Genomic DNA, 20,466 nt, shown 5'->3' with positions numbered 1-20,466 from the left:
CACACGCACACGCACACACACACACACACACACACACACACACACACACACACACACACACACACACACACACACACACACACACACACACACACACACACACACACACACACACACACACACACACACATGCTGTTTTCCAAATCCTAGGGACGAATTCCATTTTAAGTACACTGTTTTTATCATATATGAAAAAAATGGAGAAATCTCTAGCCCGTGGTAGAAGCAACATAGAAAAATAAATAAATAATCTGATTTATATCAAAATTGAATCACGTCGATACACTGTAGTGTTGTGTTCATTTTGAAGCAGAGTTTATTTCAGTATATAATATTCTACTGTTTGCCTCTTTGACCACCTGAAATGTTCCTAACGAAACAATAATCGAGACATTTCGAAAAATTCTTATAAACATTCGAAATACTAAATTCGTCAATAAAATTCGCCCAGTCAGAATTTCAAGAGAAGTTGTGTCACGTGGACAGACAAAAAGGAAACAGGTGCTCGTGCATTTTGAAGAAAAGCAGTTGAACTGAAAACTTGATTTGTTGAGATGCAAACAGAATTGTGGTGCATAGCAAAGAACAGCAGCACCTTGAAGTTTACTTAGTGGTATGTGAACTAACTTACAAGGAAAAGTGTACTGTTTCTGTGGCCAGTAAATTCTAAAATACAGACAAATGCGTTTATTGGGCAAAGTAAGAGGACAATATGAAGAATGGAAAAGTGAGAATTTCAAGTCTTCTTATATCTCCTGGATATTATTGTTGTAAACATTGTTATGTAAACATTAGAAAGGTCCATACTTTTGCAGAAATGTGGTCCCAAAAATCTTTAATAGCCTACACATCTTAATAAGAAACGAAGGTACAGGAATTTGAGAAGAGTATTCTCTGATAAGCTCTCAAACCTTCTATAGGAATATTTATAATTTCTTTAGAAGTATAAATTTAAAAATTATCTTGTAGCATAAACCAGTGTTTCTCAAACTTCAGGTATCAGCGTACCCCTTCTTAAATTTTCATTATTACCAAGTACCCCCTAATTAATTAATTTAAAAAATCAATTAATTAAAATATAAATAAATAAATAAATTAAAAAATTGATTAATTAAAATTAATAAATTAATTTAAAATATTAATTAAAATTAAATATCTATTTTATTTGAATTTATATGTTCATGTAAACAAAAAATATCATTTATTTTTAAATTTTGGTTCTTTAGAGATGTCAGACGACACACTCATCAATTTCATTTGATCCAGATGCAATATCAACGTTCTCTTGTTGCTTACAGCTACTTGTATTTGCTATATTGCTCTCTTTTGGGGGTTTTATAAATCCAATCTTGAACCAATGATCCATACGTAAGAATTTGAAAGCTAAAAAAAAAAATAATAATGTATTTACTCGAATATAACTCTAACTTTTTTCCCAAAATTAAAGCTAAAAAATCGTGTTGCGAGATACGTGCGGGAATTTTCGGAAACTAAAGTTTTCAGAAGAAAACTGAAAATGGTGCGACTTAGCGAGCTCCTGCTCGCTATCACTACTTTTGGCATCGAGACAGTTTCTTCCTGTGCATAATCAAATAGCGTCATCTTCTTTCCCATTATTTCAAGCAAAAATTATCAGTAATTTACAAGACTTGAGAAACGTAGACCAGCGAAGAACTGCATATGATTGGTGCGGTATTAACAAAAGATCGCGCGAACCAAAGACAAATTGGCATTTCAACAGTTGAGTTGAAATGCTAATTCCCTTCAACCCAATTCCATAATATCTGAAACACATTCACTATATATTTCTTAGTTTTAACACGTTAACGACTGGGGTGGCGTCAAGCAAAACCATATATTCCACCGGCAACATATGGTTTTGCTTGGTCTACACAACAGTTTCTGTTGGAGAGGGGGATGTGATTCATTAGTTAGTGCCGTTTTATCCGGGTTGTCTCTAATTGCACTGTTTGTTGAAATATATAATGACTCCTTTAATTATTCATAGTCGAAAATTGCCACGTACCCCCGGGGGTACGCCTACCACACTTTGAGAAACGCTGCCATAAACAATTGGCTGAATAAGCAGACTATTATTTTATTAGTCGGTATCGGCGATATTCTTCGTTTGGATAAACCTAGGTTTGGATCCTGTCTAGGACGCGAGAATCTTCATAAGCTAACGCGTTTTCAACCGAAAAATAGCTAGCCGGTCTCATGGGGGGAGTCTGTTTCCTCCCGCAAAAAGGCAACCCTACCATGATAATCCATGAAACGCTTACAGACAAAATTTATTCAGCAAGCATAAGACTTCAAAAAAAATCGAAAAAAATTAGGATGAAAACTCAAGTACAATTGACTGTTCGTGGGCCGCGAAGCCTTTATATAAGGCTTGACGGCAACAGCAACACTGGCACAGTGTTAGTGTTGATTTGAAGTTGCTGTTGATTGAACAACGTTTTTTCTTTTCTTTTTTTTTTTTTTTTGTTTTTTGCGCTTTATCCACCATATGTTGATTTGGATTATCTTTATGCATTATGTAATACTGAAGAGTTTATTCTCGTGGTTACACATCGTTGTTTAAATTAAAAAAGAAAAAGAAAAGAAAGAAAGAAAATAAAAACAATTCAAATGTAACGGAAGAGAGCTGGTTGCAAAGCGTTGGAGGAAAATAAATCAAAAAACCTTAAATTTTACTATCCCCCCACCCCCAAATGTATAGGTTTTCAACTGCATTACTGTAACCTAATCGAGTTTATTATTATTTTTGCTTTTATTCACACGTGTATATTGTAAACACAAATAACGTATAAACCAAGAAGTTGTTTTTAGTAATTCCTTTATGAACATGTTGAATTCATTATTACTGAGATCGGGAAGTGTAACTGCATGCGATGCCTTGGGATGAATTTTTCAGGAGATCGGAATCGCACGTTGCAAGGACCTCCAGCATCCTTTCTCACTGGAGAACTCAGCACACAACAAGACTTCCTCATCTTGAGTAGAGAGGCCTACGTAATCTTCGCACCTCGAAGATCCGGAGGGTGTCGAGCAAGTCACAAAGGGGAATTCCATCTTACTTGGAAAAGTGTTGGTAAGTGTAGAAATTTATTTAATTTTGTTACCTTTTCCTCAGAAAGTCTATTTATCTGCAGAAGTAGCTTAAATTTTATTTAAGCATCATTCCTTGGGTTGACGCGTTATTGATTTTGGAATGCTGAAAGAAATAAAATAAAATTCACAGGTAATGCCGATGACATATGAAAGTTAATTAATCTACTGAGAGAGAGAGTGAGAGAGAGAGAAACTCCGATTGAGATATTTCCCAATTATCCTTGCTTTTGGCTTTTCCTCTTTAATTCTTACTGAGCCTTCTAAATAAATTTATTTTTCTTTTTTAGATGGAGAGTTCCTTCCTCCGGACACGAAAGAGAATTTTCTTTTTGATTTAGAACTTCAAGCGGTTCCCGTTTGTTTCTATGAACTCGAGCACAAAGAGGCAAGTATCCTCACCGGATTCATGAAGTTATGTGCGGAAGTCATAATTTCAGTAGATCTCAGTGCGTAATTACAGTTTAGTGTTCCATCTTGCAACTTATTCAAGGTCGGTGAACACAATTAACATTCGTAGCAGTTCGGCTCGCAAATAATTACATTTTGATATTTTATTCGTGACAGAAAGAAATAAAACAGAGGGTATTTACAATACAAACCTGATTCTCTCTCTCTCTCTTTCTATCTCTCGAGCGATAGAAAGAGAGAGAAAATAAGGCATGAGTGTTTTGTGTGAGAAAGAGAGAGAATATTTCTCTCTCTTTTTTTTCTCACCCACCCACACACGCACATTATTTACAAAAATAAAGTAAAATAAAATAAATAATAATAATAAACCGACTTCATTCCAATAAGTAACAGTTTTGCACATCATTCCTTGGAAATTTCAGACTTCTCCACCAAAAAAAGAGTCGTTTAAGGGGTCAGTTCGAAGGAAGCAAAATCCATGCACAAGCTCACTTTGTCGCTTTGCCTCTTGCGACTTAGCGAATGTCTGTGAAGGAAAGAACTAAATGGCGCCCACCCGTGCTACCGGAAGGAAATATTACGTGACAAAACGCTAGTCGAAATGCGACAAAAGAAGTTTGTAACATTCGGACTTGACTGCTTGAAAGTGTTCGAACTTCTCAAGTCTGTTCTAACTGTTAGATTTCTTTTAAAAATATTATAATAATGATGGCTGTTGTTTAATTTCACCCTCAGTCTAATTTGGACTAGTGAGGTCTTGATAGTTATGTGCGATTCAAAACAAAGACATTTCACGAATCAGAACAAAAGCATTTAAGAAACATAACTGCAAAACCTGCTTCTCTGTTCCTTGAACATTCAAGAGGTATTCGTGGGTGGCTAACTTTGGTAAAATTTGATTTGAAGACCTTACCGGCCATTATGGATCAAATACGCATCCTCATATGCTTCGTATCCATCATATATTTCAATGTAATATCAATGGTATTACAATTTTAATGTGCACTTCGCATCCATGATAATCTTGACGTCTATAGACGTCTTGGCCGGTAGCGTGGTTAAAAGTGCGGATACCAAGTGATACAGACGGTTTGCTGTCGCCGATCATTTAACGCTTTTATCGCTCAAAATTTGTTATTGGCCCCTCGCGGTTATCTGCAATCTGAGAAGTTTCAGTACTCATTTGTTAGCTTTTCTGCTTTCCTTTTTAGTGGAATAAACTCTTCGCGCTCATAAATGAGTGTTGACAGAAAAAATAAAATAAAATACTTACAACACTATCGTAGTTGAGCAGAATGTCACCAGAGTGCGCTCCTTTGTGCATGAAGATGGCAAGGTACGAGAACTGATCGCGACGGTTGTTATCTTCCGAGTGTGGTGCAAATAATGCACGTCGTCTTGGACGCACAGGATCCTGTTGCGTTGGTTTACGGCCATCTGGCCGAGTATCGCACATTTCCTGTAGACCTCTCTACAACCCTATAGTATTCCGTCCTCGCATAAACCAGATTTTATCAACGACTTTTTCCTCTCTCGCAAGCAGACTTATTGTACAGTGCTGCCTGTTCAGTCCGAGCCAGGTTCACTTCTGTTCGTGCACCACTTGTTCTGCTGTCTGCACGTGTTGAAATTACACTCGGGTAGACATTTTGACATTTTGCTACCCGCCCTATTCCTCGACATTTTAAACGCTCGTCAATACAAAGGAACACTTAGCGTTTGTGAATATCATCTACAAATAACACTGATCACGACTTCGCAAACTAAACTGTCATTTACTTAAATATAAAGAGCTAATAAGCTTCATTTCGGCGATATAAACAATATTTTAAATTAAGGGGATATAAAATCCACATTGTTTTAAAACCGAACAAGAAACTCAAAGATTGGAATCAGAGAGTTTCATGCCGAATATAGTAAACTATAAAGTATCAGCGATCACTAGCGTGAGCTAATGCAAGTGACCCTAGTACGTAGTACAATACCAGAACATTACCAGACGGTATTGTACTAGGGTCACTTGCATTAGCTCACGCTAGTGATCGCTGATACTTTATAGTTTACTATATTCGGCATGAAACTCTCTGATTCCAATCTTTGAGTTTCTTGTTCGGTTTTAAAACAATGTGGATTTTATATCCCCTTAATTTAAAATACTGTCATTTACTTTTTATTGTATATAAATGTCCCAAATTAGTCTCTTTTTTTTTTTTATTTAAACGCCATTAAATTCCCTTGTTGCATTGTGCTGCAATCTTCATTTATTTCCCTTATTTTAGTTCAGGAATGGAAATTATTTCAATGAATTTCGAACGAAGCTCACAGAAAAGGCTTTAACTTTAGCTGACGAGAAAAACCTGAAGGTCGTCTCATTGAAGTATGTGAATTTTTAGCCCCTCTTTTAGTAAAATTTAAACTGGAAAATGATTTGCTTGCTTTGGTTATCTAATTTAATCATAATGTAGAACTGTATTATAATGTAGAGTCGAAAAGGCTTCAGTTTGGTAAGCTAAGTTATTAATATGAAGAATATTATGAATCCGTCACCGTTGTTAGCCAGATCGAACCGAAACTTAAATTCGGGGCTTTTTAAGTTCTGGTCTATTCGACTACAACAAACAAACAAACAAACCTGGCATTCCACTTCACCGAACTGTTACTGACAGGCAGCTTCATATTTTCAACACTCATGTGGGGGCATTAAACGCCTACTAACAGAACTCCCCTAAAAATAACTTCACTCAAAGTTGATTCCATTCATGTTTTGGAACTTTTGAAAGGATGCTTTAATTCTTAGTGGAGGAAACTCTCCACCCCTTTTTTTGCCTGCTCTAACATTCACTTTAAAAATAAGCATTGGTTCTTGATCAAGAAATATCTCGTCGACACGTATTATATAACCCTTGGGGGAGGGGGGCGTCGTTGAAATACTGCGTTCGTGTTTTCTAATATGGCACTTTTCATTAAAGAGAAAAACGAAAAAAAAACGTTACTTGAATACTGAAAGAGCTCAAAGCGCACGCACGCGCCACACACACACACACACTTGAAATGAAAGATTTATCAGAAAAGAAATTAAATGAAATTCTTCCCAAAATTAAATCTTAAAATGTAACAAAGCACTGAATTTTTTTTTTATTCTGTCTGGCGGTGGAAAAATAATAAAATTCTAACTTATGAATAAAATTATCGAATCCAATGTATGTTTTAATTGTGTACGACATTCACTTCCACCTTAGTCGTTGCTGGCGATGAGACAACGAAACAAGCTGAAGCCATTTCATGTTCTTAATCCTAACTTATATTTTCGCGTGTTCTACGCTCAGATTTTTCAAACACGGTATCAACTAACTCGGTATCAAAACTCAGCGAACGTCTTTTATTCCCTTATAGGGAGCAAGCGAGGCCTTTTAACCCTATCTAACGTTTGGAGATTGAGTGGGCAGTTCAATCTCCACCGGCAGCCAATCACAGATAGCTGGCCCAACACTGCCACTCATCATACATGGCATTGGGTGAAGAGAGGCGGCTGAGAAGTACCACCATCTTGTGGTCCCACCTAACACTATGCTTTCTGTCTGAAATTATTGTGGGTTCTGCGGTCGATTTTCTTGAGTTTACGGGACGAAAAACCTGCGTTTCTCGGAGAAAAAACCTGCTTCTCTGTGCCAGAGATCGACTACCTCGATAACCGGTCGACAAAAAAGCTTAGTAAAAGTTCCTCTGGTCGGTGACTGAAATAGAACTTACAACGCTCTTTCTTCAGCTGTCTAGTGCCGTAGGCCACTTCCGCTGAGCTACACAGGCACGTTACTAACTCAGTAACCAGTTGGAAAAAATATATAAATAAATAAAATAATAATAATAGAAATTTGGCTCATATTTTAAACTGTGTTCTTCTTGCCGATTTGTCTGTTCGACGGAATGAAAAACCTCGCCAGTTCCATACTGAGATCAAGTAACTGACATTCAGTACAAAAATCTCGTATAAATAACCTTCGAACTCAGATTTTTTTCAGCCAAAGAGCATTGTCAATAATGATTGAACAACTTAGGCTTCAAAATCTGATTGAAAATGCTCGTGTAGTCATTGGAATTAGAATCGAAATTGTGTTTCTTCTGCCGATTTCGTGTCAAAGTTGTCACATGCAGTCATCATCAGTTGCATCAGTCTTGGGACTAGTAGCTCAGCAGCAATTTTCTCCATTCCGCTCTGTCATTGGCTTTCTTCTTAACCTCCTGGTAACTCCTCAAACCCGTGCTATCTTTGACTTCGTCACGAAAGCTTTTCCTTGGTCTGCCTCTTCTTCTTTTCCCCTCTATTTTGCTTTCAGTTATTCTTTTCACAAGTCCATCATGTCGAAGTATATGTCCAAACCACCTATCCCTTCTAATTTTGATCGATTTAATTAGAGTTCTTGTTTCGTTTATCTCTCTAAGGACTTGTTGGTTTGATTTTTTTTATTTTATTTTCTTCACGCGACGCCAGCACCACATTTCAAAAGCCTCCAATCTTTTTACATCTTCTCTGCCTAGAATCCAGGTTTCACATCCATACAGTGCAATGCTCCATATCAATGTCTTTACTATTTTTTTTTAAATTGTAGGTTGAGGTTTCTGTTAAAATGCTTTTCATCTTAGAGAATTTGGCTTTTGTATTGTTTATTCTTGATCTTATGTCTTCTCTTGTTCTGCCATCTTCTGTTATTAGGCTTCCTAAATATTTAAAGCTTTTCACTTGTTTTATTTGTTCCCCGCTGATGTCTATATCCTCTGTATTGATAGGGAATTTGCCTGTAACAATGATTTTAGTCTTATCTGTGTTGATTTTCATTTTATATTTTTCAAGGTTATTATTTAATAATTCTAGCATTGTTTTTAACGTTCTTCTGATTTCTGCTACAAGGGCTATGTCATCAGCAAATCTTATACACATGACTTGCTCACCATTTATCTTTATGCCACTATTTATTTTATCTTTAGTTTCCTGAATGGCCTTTTCATTATATAAATTAAATAAAAGTGGTGAAAGCATACATCCTTGTCTTACTCCACTCCTGATATTTATTATTTTCTCCTTATCGTTGATTTTAATCCGTCCATTTTGATTTTTGTAAATTTGATAAATTATTTTCCTATCCCTCAAATCTATGCCGATATTAGTTAGACAATTTAGGAGTATTTTCTGGTTTACTTTATCAAACGCTTTCTCTAAATCAAGGAAGCAAATGCAAGTATTTTGACTAAGGTCTAATCTTCTCTCTATTATTGTTCTTAAACAGAGTATTGCCTCTCTTGTTCCTTTATTCTTTCTGAATCCAAATTGGTCTTCATCCAATAGACAATCTATTTTTGAATAAATTCTATTTTGAATAATTTTTAGCAGAATTTTGCTAACATGTGGGATTAAAGCTATTGTTCTAAATTGGCTGCATTTGTTTGCATTATTCTTTTTTGGTATTGGTATTAAGGTTGATTTCATAAACTCCTTTGGTATTTCTCCTCTATCATAGATTTGGGCTATTAATTGATAGAGCAAGGTTTTGGTCTCATCACCTAGATTTTGTAGCAGTTCTATAGGAATATTGTCTACACCTGGACTTTTTCCATTACTCACTTCGGACAGTGCTTTATCAAATTCTTCTCGCATTATTGGGGGGTCCTAGATTATCTTCATGTTGATTCTCTATGCTGATATCAACATCAAGTTCGTCGCCATTATAGAGATTTTCAAGATAATTCTTCCATTCCATTAATATATCCTCAGATTCTATTAGTAATTTTCTATTTTCATCTTTGATGGCATTGTTTTTGCCGTTCTTATTAAATTTGAACGTCAGTTTGTTAATTTCTTTATAGGCTTTCTCTATGTTTTCTTTTTTAAATAATTCATCTATGTTATTACACTGTTCTTCCAGGTATTCTTTTTTGGCTTGTCTACATTTTCTAATAATTTGATTTTTAAGATATTTGTATTTGGCCACATCTTCTTCTTTAACGGCATTTTTATATTTTCTTCTTTCATCCATAAGGCCAAGTATTTCATCTGTTATCCAATATTTTCTTTTTTCTTTTTCTGCATTTTTCAATAATTGATTTGATGAATTTGTAATTAACTCTTTAATCATATTCCATTGGTTTTCAATATTATTCTGACTATTTATGTTTTCTGGAATGTTATGATCAGTTGCCTCTTGGTATCCTCTCTTTACTTCTTTACTCTTTAAATTTTCAAGGTTCCATCTTATTGGTTTGTATCTTTGGATTTGTTTCCTATGTTTCAGTTCTGTTTTCATTAAGACAAGGTTATGGTCACTACTAATGTCGGCACCTGGATAGCTTTTGCAATTTTTTATTTGGTTTCTGTATCTTTTCTTGATCAATATATAATCTATCTGATATCTATTTGAATCCCCAGGTGCTTTCCAGGTGTATCTTCTTCTTTTTGGAGCTTGAAATAGTGTATTTGCTATAACTAACTGTTTCTGTGTACAAAATTCTATTAATTGCTTTCTCTTTCATTCCTACGTCCAAGACCAAATCTTCCTGAAATATTATCATTGCTCTCTTCTCCCACTATAGCATTCCAATCTCCCATTATTATTGTATTGTCTCTGTCTTTAAAGCTGCTCCAGATTTCTTCTATTTGTTCATAAATTTCTTCTATTTATTCATCGCTATGTTGTGATGTTGACATGTAGACCATTATAATATTGAGGTTTACTGGTTCATTTTGAATGCTTATCGCCATGATTCTGTCACCATAGTTAATTATTGTAGTGATTAACTTTCCAACTTTTTTATGAAGCATTATTGCAACACCTGACTCGCCCTTCTTTTGTCCTGAATATATTATTCGAAATTCTCCACTCCAGAAATCACCCTGTCCCTCCCATCTCGTCTCATTAATGCCCTGAATGTCTATTTCAAGTCTTTCCATTTCTTTTTTCACATTTTCTATTTTACCTGGTTCTAGCGGTGTTCTTGCATTCCTTGTTCCAATATTCAGCTTATTTCTTGTCTTCATTTTGAATAAGTACCAGGATTTCGTTGGCTGCCGACCTGAGAAGCCCGGTTACTTCTCCTTCCGGCACGACTCCTTCAGTGAAGGCTCCATCGCCAATCTTGATTTCATAACTTCCATTGCTGCTTTTACTTGGGAATGTAATGTGGTTCTTCGTCGCTATGTTGTGATGTTGGCATGTAGACCATTATAATATTGAGGTTTCCCCTTGCCTTCCACATCACAGTATTGTAACATGTATGCTACGGAGGTTAATACAAGTAGCGTTGCTGCCCACTGCTATAACTATTAGTGGTTAGTTGAAAGAGGAGGAAACACCCCTAGCCCTCGAGTACTCTAATAGCTTCAGGAAGAATGGAGGACCACCTCCTGAGGTTAGTAAGCAAGAAAAGAGACAGACAGAAAGTTTTAAGTAAAGAATCCTCATTAGGAAGAATGTTAGTATGAGGGTAGAAGCAGGAAGTGGAAGAGTTAGAGAAAAGTATGACCAAAAGCTTTGAAATAGATCATACTTAGCTCTGGGACCCCGGGTTAGCCATGTCTGTGCCTGCAAGTCGCAAGCCCCATGAGTCCCCATGGGGCTTCCGACCTGCACATGCAGTATGAAGATAGAATTGAATATTTTATCAAAATTCATAGACCTTTCCAATATTTTGTATTTAATTATTTTGTGGAGAAAATCTCCCAATTCGTGATTATAATTATAACTTGTCTTCCGAAGGTTTTATTTTAAACAATACATATTTATTAACAATTTATTAATTATTGGGAAAAAAGAAGCTCAAGTTTAAATAGAGCGCCCGTAATTTAGTTGGTTACGAAGATGCCCTTTTTCTGAAAAGATGCGAGTTCGAATTTCTTCAAGGACGCAAAATATTTTCATTGGGCTTTTATCGGTCTCATTTGAGCGTGCAGGATTTTCGTCTCGCAGCCAAAAAAAAAACTACCTATGATGAATATATGCAAAATGAGAAACAAACACGAACAAGTGATCCTCTTGTCTTGATTTCCTATTCCGCATATGGCAGCAGAATTTTACATTAAAATATTTTCATCTCTTCTGAGATTAAAAGAAAGAAGGCCATTCTGCTGAAAACTGGGACGTTGGTGAAAGAGGCAGCCATCAATAACCTATCACCAATGCTGAATGTCTCATAGAGGCTACAAGCCCAATCGCTGAAACGAGTTAGCAGACTTCGAAGAAGAGATCCTCCGTGGTTTGTATTTTCGGTATGAACGTGAGAAGGCAAGACCCTCCATCAAATTACTCTACCGGAACCAAAATACTGCAAAGATTGCAATCCTTCGGTTGTGGTAATTTTAAATGGCAAACGAAAATTAGTAAAGAAAGAAAAGGAAGTAAAAAAATAAATAAAAATGCTGTAAGATTGTAGACACCAGATTTCATCGAAATTCAACCACCAGAGCTATTCTGCTATATAGATTATATATTTAGTTTAATCCTTTATCCAAGTGTAAGCAAACAAGGTTTTCGCCTGAAGTAACTTCAGGACTGAGGCAACTCGTGGCAAAGGTGGACTCAGTTCTCATCACTTTCCTTAGTATCCCATAACGCAAAGCACATCTCGTTGCGGACATGCATAATGCTATGAATTGTGGAAAGGGTCACAACCCAGATCGGTTTCGACCTTTATTGAGGTCTCTTTAGTGGGAGCCAGACCCAGAGGTGATACCAAGGCTGAAGCAATGCAGAAGCCATATTTCCATATGGTAGTGACCCTTCCCATAATGCATAGCATTATACATGTCCGCAAGGAGATGTGCTTTGCATTATGGGATACTAAGGAAAGTGATGAGAACTGAGTCCACCTTTGCCACAAGTTGCCCCAGTCCTGAAGATACTTCAGGCGCAAACCTTGTTTGCTTACACTTGGATAAAGGATTAAACTAAATATATAATCTATAGTCTAACTAAGTGAAAAAAAAGAAACTTCCAATATTCCTGTATGATATAGAGAAAAAAGTGTTGATGTTTGAAAAGGATATTATACCTTTCATCTATGAAGGTTATTTTAAGAGTGTGAGAACCACTACGTGAAACTTGTTTCGAGAAGTATGCGCCTGATCTTCTTGCAGTATTTCTTTGCTTTAATGATTTTCTTCCTCTTTAACTTGAGCGAATTTTCTTTAATTTCCTAATTGAAATGCATCATGAAATGCATCTTCATGCAGCAGCATGAAGATCACAGCTTTTTAAGCTGTCATCTTCAGCTCTTGATCCAAAGCTGTCGTGTTATTTTCTGTTTTCCATGCTGATGTAAACAGAATAAGGAATCGAAACAAGAAACCAACAGTTTTATAAACATCCTTCATGGCATCAGTAAGTATATCACAATTATGGTAATTCAGATGTCACTCGACCTCATAATTGAGATCCGGAGAATGGAACAGGAATAGAGAAAAGTTTCCAAACGAATTAAATAATCATGAACGGAATTACGAGATCTGAAAAATCTGGATTCTGTGAGGACTTTTTCAGATGAAAGAAGAACTGGGATTGCAATGCATCACATAAGCCAGCAGGATAGAACGAGCAAATAGCATTTCCTTCTCCAGACAACTGAATGAGAGAATCTCGCTATGGTATGAATGTTCAGATAGTGATTTTCATCGCCTGAGTGCACCGAGCGATGCAGATCATCCGATGTTTGATCTGAACAAGATCAGGAGAGAGAGAGAGAGAGAGAGAGAGAGGATGATCTAACGTATCGTCCATCCAAAGTGTTAATATATTGGCTTATAATCTATCGTGGGTGAAATTAGCATCCACATTTATATGGCCAAGCAGTGATGAAAGCTTTTCAAAATGTTTTACCATTTCAATAACCAAAGCAGAAAAGGGATTTCAAGTGAACAAAAAATTTGGATTATTTTACAAAACCAAACTACCGGAATATGTTCAATCCACCAGTTCACTCCTCACTTCTATGGTGACCAAACGTCATTACTTGCGAAAATAACAGACTTTGATCTGTTATTTTGATCACTTTTCTTTGATCACTTTGAAGACTGTGATCACTTTTCTCTGATGTAATCGCAACGTCACTTTCAGAGCCATATCGCGAAGTACGTCAGTCAGGGAGACGTGAGAAATTCAGTCTGTTTCCTCTGAATTATTGTATGATAATTAATTTCTTTAATTAAAAAAATAATTTTAAACTAGTCTTAAAAACTTTTTATAACTCCGTAGTGCAAAAGGTTTTGTTTGTTTGTTTTTTTAGTGAAACAGACGTGCTCATGTTAAGTGCAGATCCTCTTTATCCTGGAAATTCCACCAAGGGAATTTATACCATGGTGACAATCAAAAATCCTTTGGATGCACAGAAAGCTCTTTTTCGAAAATATCAGTTAGAAGACATGTTGAGTCAAAATATCCAACTTAATTCCACAGTAAGTAGAAGTAGAACTGCACATACATGTTTAGTTTTATGAACATCTTCTTAAATCGGGAGGCATTTTAGCTCACAACTGCTAAAGGAATAGGACGCATTCTTCTTATTTTATACTGATAACAAAAGACAATTCTAAATATAAAACCAGTAACGTAAATACACTATCTGATCGAAAATATCGGACACAGTTTCATATTGGTAGATATGGCCATATACACATCATAACCATGGCTTATACGTGTATAAAAAGAAGCACAGTCTTCAAATCTTCACAGACGAATATTAACAGTAAAATTTGCCGTGCAGAAGAGCTCAATAGCTTTCGACGCAATATCACGGTTATGCCATTTTTGTAGCAACTCAGTTCTGGGAATTTCTGCGCTGCTACAGCTGCCCTGATTATCTGTAAGCGATTTTATTGTGAAATGGAAACATCGAGGTGCAACAACTGCACAACCGCGATCTGGTACGCCACACAAAACCACAGTGCGAGACCTCCGAGTGCTGAAGCGCGTGACGAGCTAAAAACGCTTGTCCTTAGTTGAAACTCTCGCTACTGAGTTCCGAACTCCAGCACCATAAATATTTGTCTGGAGCCGAAGAACATGGGTTCGGTGAACCCGTTTGGTGTACAGTGACCGACTGCACTTTCCATAGCAACGCAACTGCTCACATTAGGTAAGCTAACGCTGAGAGTCAGGCGGAGTGATTTAACACTCACAGGCATATCATTCTGAAGCAGCTGAAACGCACTTTTGGAGTAATGAAGTCTGGATATACTTGGTTATGATGCATGTTGTTTATGGTGTATGATGTATATAATATGGCTATGATGTACATACCATGTGGAAGTCTGAGGGTCGAGTCTGAGTTTGGCGATTGCTAGGAAAACGCTATTTACCGAAGGTGTTGTACCAGTTGATCTGTAGCTCTTTTTGATGGTTCGGGAATCTTAACCCTACGGCCTATAATGATATTCTAGACAATTCTTTATTTCCAACTCTATAGCAACAGTTCGGTGATGTCCCCTTTCCTGTATCAACACAACAAACCCATCTACAAAGCGAAGTACGTGCAAGAAATGTATGTGCAGGAATTGTGTATTGTGAAGAACTTCATTGGGCTATGTGGCCTGGACAGAGACCTCGTCTCTGGAAGAATGGAAGTGACGCAGCAACGTAACAGAATCTGGTGCAAATTATTTCCACGGGATATAATTTGCACCAGATATGCACGCTAATATGTAGTTGAAAATGAGCAGAAGTCAGATATTTTTGTTCAGAAAGTGTATTACCGATACAACACCGTCTAAGTATGAGCGTCTTCGTTCTAAAACATGTATTAACAAGACATACGCTCATATAACACCGATTTACACCGTGTGACTCATATCGTGTTGGACCGATTTTCACGCAGTGGAACTCGGGGGCATGGATTCCTAGATGTCCAAATCCACGTGGGTGTAGAAATGTGGCCATGATGTTTGCAGGGCATCTCTGTCCCTGAATGGAAGAGGGTGCGAAGTCTATACGCCTCTCAGTACGTTCTCGAATAGCCAAAAGGGCGCGGTTTGGTTGAGATCCGGTTAAATTGGTTCACATGCTGATTATTAATAGGACACTTAATTATGACCAGCGAACCATATTCCACACCATAATACCATCACCTTCCTGCAAGACGGAAGCAATTGTGTTTGCTAATGGGCATACCTCTCATCTGCAGCTGGACCTCTGAGTCCAGCACCTTTTTCCACTCTTCTAATGTTCAACCAATGGGTCGTTGACACCTCCATAGCAGAATTCCAACAATACATTAAAATTGCATCATATTCATCTGTGATCTAGTTCCTGTGTTTCTCCTGTTTTAATGTGATGTCAAAGGGCAAACTTTCTTGTCGATTTTCCTTGCTGCGTTTAGGGTTTTATCGGTGAGAGACGCCCATTTGTGTACAGCTTAACTATTACGGACTGTGAGAAGCTGATACAGCGAGCAGTATCTGAGATGGAAGAAACTGACGACCATGTCCTTTTTATACTTTATGATATCGCTACCATTTCCCCTTGACTTGAAATTTACCAATCTGGTTTGTATTACTATGTAAACTACTTCAGCATACAACCCACTCGTATCTTTTCATAATTCAGTACACTGGATACGTTCGAATCTGCACGAGGATTATATTCATTGCACAGATTCCTGTGTACAGTAGTATACGGAAACTTCACAGCATAGTTATAGAATCAGATGAAACTCCTAAGTTATAGAATGAAAATACCTCTTTTTTTTTTTACTGAATTCAAAACTTAAAATAATTTCTCTCATAAAGGGATAAAAATTCAGTACAAAATATATCAAAACGAAGACTGTCCCTCCCGAATACTGTCCAAACAAGGGAGTTTCATTCTTGAACTTACAGCACGAAATGATTTTTCCTGTAGTCGGAATATAACACGGTCGGACTACTACTTCTGTCACTGGAGGAAGTCGTATCTTGATATCGGATGAAGCTCTTATAAAAGGTTTGCCCGTCAGTTCAACTGAATTATAAAGAAAATGTCAATTGTTTTGAAAATTATTTAATATACTTGAATATATTTATGGATTACCGCCATCTCCGTGGCACTTTAATCGACAGTATTGTGCCTGAATGTGTATTAAAACTATGAAGATTGAAGATAAATTGCTTAAAGATGTAGAATTATTTGTCGTCTGTGGACATGGATGCACCGCTACTTGCATTTGGAATAATAAATAAAGCGAAAAAGATATCAAAGGCAATCATAGAATGGTGTCTTTCATAATCAAGTTGTTGTAGAATGTATGAATAGCAGTTTCATTTTGTTCTTAAAATGGCCCGAATAAAATTTGGAAGGGACTAGATAAATTATAGTAGATACAGAATACTAAATTTCATGGAACCACAGAGTTAATATATATATAAGTTTTTCACTTTCATAAACAATAAAAGTAATTTATTGTTTGTCGAATAAGTTATATGTGCACAGAAAGATATAACCACAAACATTCTAGCGTCATACAAAAAAAAAAAGCCAATAATAAGAAACGACTGATATCGTCGTAAAATGTGAGAAGTCCCTAAAAGTGCCGTTTTCTGGAGTGGAGATGGTGTTATGTCTGGGAGATCCAACTTTTCCAGATGTTTCATAAATGTTCTTGGTATTGCTCCTAGCAATACCAAGAACATTTATGAAATGCTCCTAGCGCTTCTATGACGATTGGAACTGTGTTTTTCTTTCTTGCTCCAAAGTCGTTGATTTTCAATTTCCAGATCCCTATACTTTTGCATGCATGTTTTCTTCTACTCTACTATCCCCTGTTGTTGCCTCATCAATATACCATACATGTTATTGTTCGACTACAGTGATATCTGACATATTCTCGTATGTTCAAGATTCAGTCTATCTGACTGAATTTTAAATTTTAAAGTCCCATAATATCTTGGCATTTTTCATCCTCACTTCAAATAACTTTTTCAACTATGTGATCCCAGGAGATTTTGCAATCGATATTTCCTTCACAAGCAATATAGAGGTTTTTTTTTTTTTTCAATTCTGATTTTTTTGCCATTTCTTTCCCCTAGTACTGCTTTTATGAATCTACTGTGTAGTCGGTACTTTTTTCTTTGTAAGCTTCAATTAGCATCTTTGGTGTGCTTCCCTTGATGTAATCAATCAACGCTTGTTTTTATTCTACTGTTCGTTTTGTCCCACTTGATAAAGACCACGTCCTCCACTTTTCTGGTTCGTTATTAATGACTTCATCAAAACCTTTGGCTCGAATTAAACAAAGCATGAAAGATGGTCAACAAATGAAATTTTTGTTACGATTCCAAATAGTGAATTTGAAGGAAATGCATCCTGCCAGAAGTAACGTCGTAAGGACAGATCAATCAAATCTGATAGGTGCATTCGCAAAACGAACGTAGAATCCCCTTCATGACTTTCTCATCTACGAAGAATTTCTTCTAATGTAAATATACTATTTTTTAAAGGTAATTTCTCACAAGAGAAGGCTTTCTTATATTTCATTAGTTCTGTGGATGCTTGAGCATTTGCAGATTGCACCCTTCAGGAAATACACAAGCGCGAAGGCTCTTCCGAAAAGTAAAGGAAATGAACGAGGAAGAAAGTCTGAAAGACAGCGACAGGAGGAATTACAGAAGAAACAAAAAAGTTTAGTTGAGAGTTGAAGTATAAAGGAAATGATGTCCAGTCATTGAGCGTATCTTTAAAGGTCCAAAATACGATGGAGCAATGATGACCGATGGCATTTCTGCTGAATTTTGGCCATGCGAATGCTGTAAGAAGTGAATTCAGTAGAAAGTGAATGTCAGCGTGAAAGAAAAAAAAATAAACAAGTAAATCAAGTATGACTAGGAAGCAAAACGCGATGTTTTCAACCTGGCTCACTCCATTGTAGTATTGCATACTATGACAACATTGACTATAAATGCCGCTTTTTTAAATATCGTTGCCCGTTAACGCTTCGATCTAATTGTGATAATAATAATTCTGGTCAGAATAGATTTTAACTGCAAACTCTTATACAAAAGCGGCTTCGTGCAACCTCTTTTTTCGATGGAAAGGAGTAATTCTAAAATATAATTTTTTCAACGTGCTTCAAAATGAAACTGGGAACTCCTTTGAAATGGAGTCTCAAGTCCTAAGTGTTCTCCACTGTTGGAAATGCAGTCAGTTTATTTATCGCAAAAAAGTATCAGTGTTTTTAATCGAAAGATTAAAGTACCTCATAAATTAAAAGAAATACAGTAGTTCAATTAGAAAACTAAAGTTGTTATAATTTAAAGAGGAATGCGCATGCACTAAACAGTGGTTTAACACATTTGTAGTTTCATTTATCTTAATCGTAGCAAAAAAAGAACATTCTTTTTTTTTAAAAGAATGTTCTTTTAAAAAAAAATTTTAAAAAAAAGAACATTCTTTTTTTTTAAAATCCGAATTACTTTTCTTTTCTTTTCTTTTAGAATGCAAGATTATGCGATCCCAATTATGGCTACAAAGATCACATAGCATTTTACTTTTTTCTGCCTTTATTGGTGATCGCCACTCTGATCGTTTGGCGTTGGCAGCATCAAGCGTACTGGAACCGGTAAGATTTTGCCAAGAGTTAAATTCAGTTAGAATTAGTACCTCTTATGGGAACTCGCATTTTATATGATAACTAATTTCACCATCTTTCTGTGCCTTACGAATTATTATTATTTCTATTATTATTATTTTTTTTTTCGGGCTACTCCAGGGAGTCCTTAGACTCGTCGAGGGAGGCCCTAAACATCATGTCCACACAACTATACGACATTCTCACAGTATCTATCATATCTTGCCTTGAACTCACTCACTGTCATAGCACACACAACAGACTCTGGCAGCTTATTTCACTCATTTACCACTCTAAAAGTAAAGAACCCAGCTCTAACACCACTGCTAACCACACGCTTGCCCAGCTTCCATAGGTGTCCCCTAGTTCTCCCACCACCAGTCCTGATCTCAAAAATATCCTCTGAATTAATCTTATAGAATCCTTTTAGCAATTTGAATGTCTCAATCATATCTCCCCTTTTCCGCCTATCAACCAGTTTCTGCAACCCACAAATCTTCAACCTGTTCTCATATGGTTCATTCCATAGACCTGCTATCATCTTAGTCACTCGCCTCTGGATCCTCTTCACCTCCTCCCCATCAAGAAGGAACCGCGGTGACCAAATCTGCGCACAGTAGTCAAGATGCGGTCTTATCAAGGCTCAGTACAGAGGTACAATAACTTGCTTGTCTCTGCTCGTTAAGGTATTTTTCAACAACCAAGTGAGTTGATGAGGTGATTTAGCTACTTTCGCAATGTGCTCCATAAACTTCATCTCCCTATCCACCAACACTCCCAAGTCCCTGGCCTCATCAATCTCTTGGAGTACAGTTCTACCCATGTGGTATACTGCTGCTAATCTTTTCACCCCAAAATGCATAACCTTACATTTTGTCACATTAAATTGACATCCATTCTCCTTAGCCCAGAACTCCAATCTATCTAAGTCATCCTGCAAGATTTTGACATCTTCTGCATTCACTATCGCCCTCCCCAACTTTGCATCATCAGCGAACAAATGAACTGTTCCACTTAGATCCTTCCCTATATCGTTAATGAACAGATTAAACAGCAGTGGTCCAAGAACAGAACCCTGCGGCCCCCACTAGTCACAGGCCGTCTTTTGGACTCCACTCCTGAATAAACCACTCTTTGATATCTCTCCATCAACCACCCACCTATCCATCTCACCAACCCTATATCCATTCCCATATGTTGTAGTTCACGTATTAAAATTCCATGTGGTATCCTGTCAAACGCCTTTTCCAGGTCCAGCAGTATCAGTGTAAACCCATTTCCCCTATCCAGTTCAGCTGTCACCTTGTTATAAAACTTGAGCAAGTTACTCAGGCATGATCTACCCTTTACAAAGCCATGCTGTCCCCT

General features: G+C 36.8%; 1 protein-coding gene across 1 annotated transcript in view; it reads left to right on the top strand.

Moving 5' to 3' along the window:
• Window positions 1-20,466, top strand: part of LOC150101253 (uncharacterized) — a 52,267-nt gene that overhangs the window by 18,756 nt on the left and 13,045 nt on the right. Inside the window, exons 5-9 of the mRNA XM_090401560.1 lie at window positions 2,918-3,094; window positions 3,402-3,499; window positions 5,802-5,899; window positions 13,789-13,957; window positions 18,965-19,089. Coding sequence (XP_090257686.1) covers window positions 2,918-3,094; window positions 3,402-3,499; window positions 5,802-5,899; window positions 13,789-13,957; window positions 18,965-19,089 — 667 coding nt within the window. The remainder of the gene's footprint in view (window positions 1-2,917; window positions 3,095-3,401; window positions 3,500-5,801; window positions 5,900-13,788; window positions 13,958-18,964; window positions 19,090-20,466) is intronic.

Source organism: Typopeltis vanoorti, chromosome 12, assembly GCF_054136105.1.
Source record: "Typopeltis vanoorti isolate ZY-2024b chromosome 12, IOZ_Tvanoo_1.0, whole genome shotgun sequence".
Classification (NCBI taxonomy): Eukaryota; Metazoa; Arthropoda; class Arachnida; order Uropygi; family Thelyphonidae; genus Typopeltis; species Typopeltis vanoorti.
The sequence above is the reverse complement of the archived record's forward strand: the minus strand, read 5'-3'. Positions and strand labels throughout refer to the sequence as shown.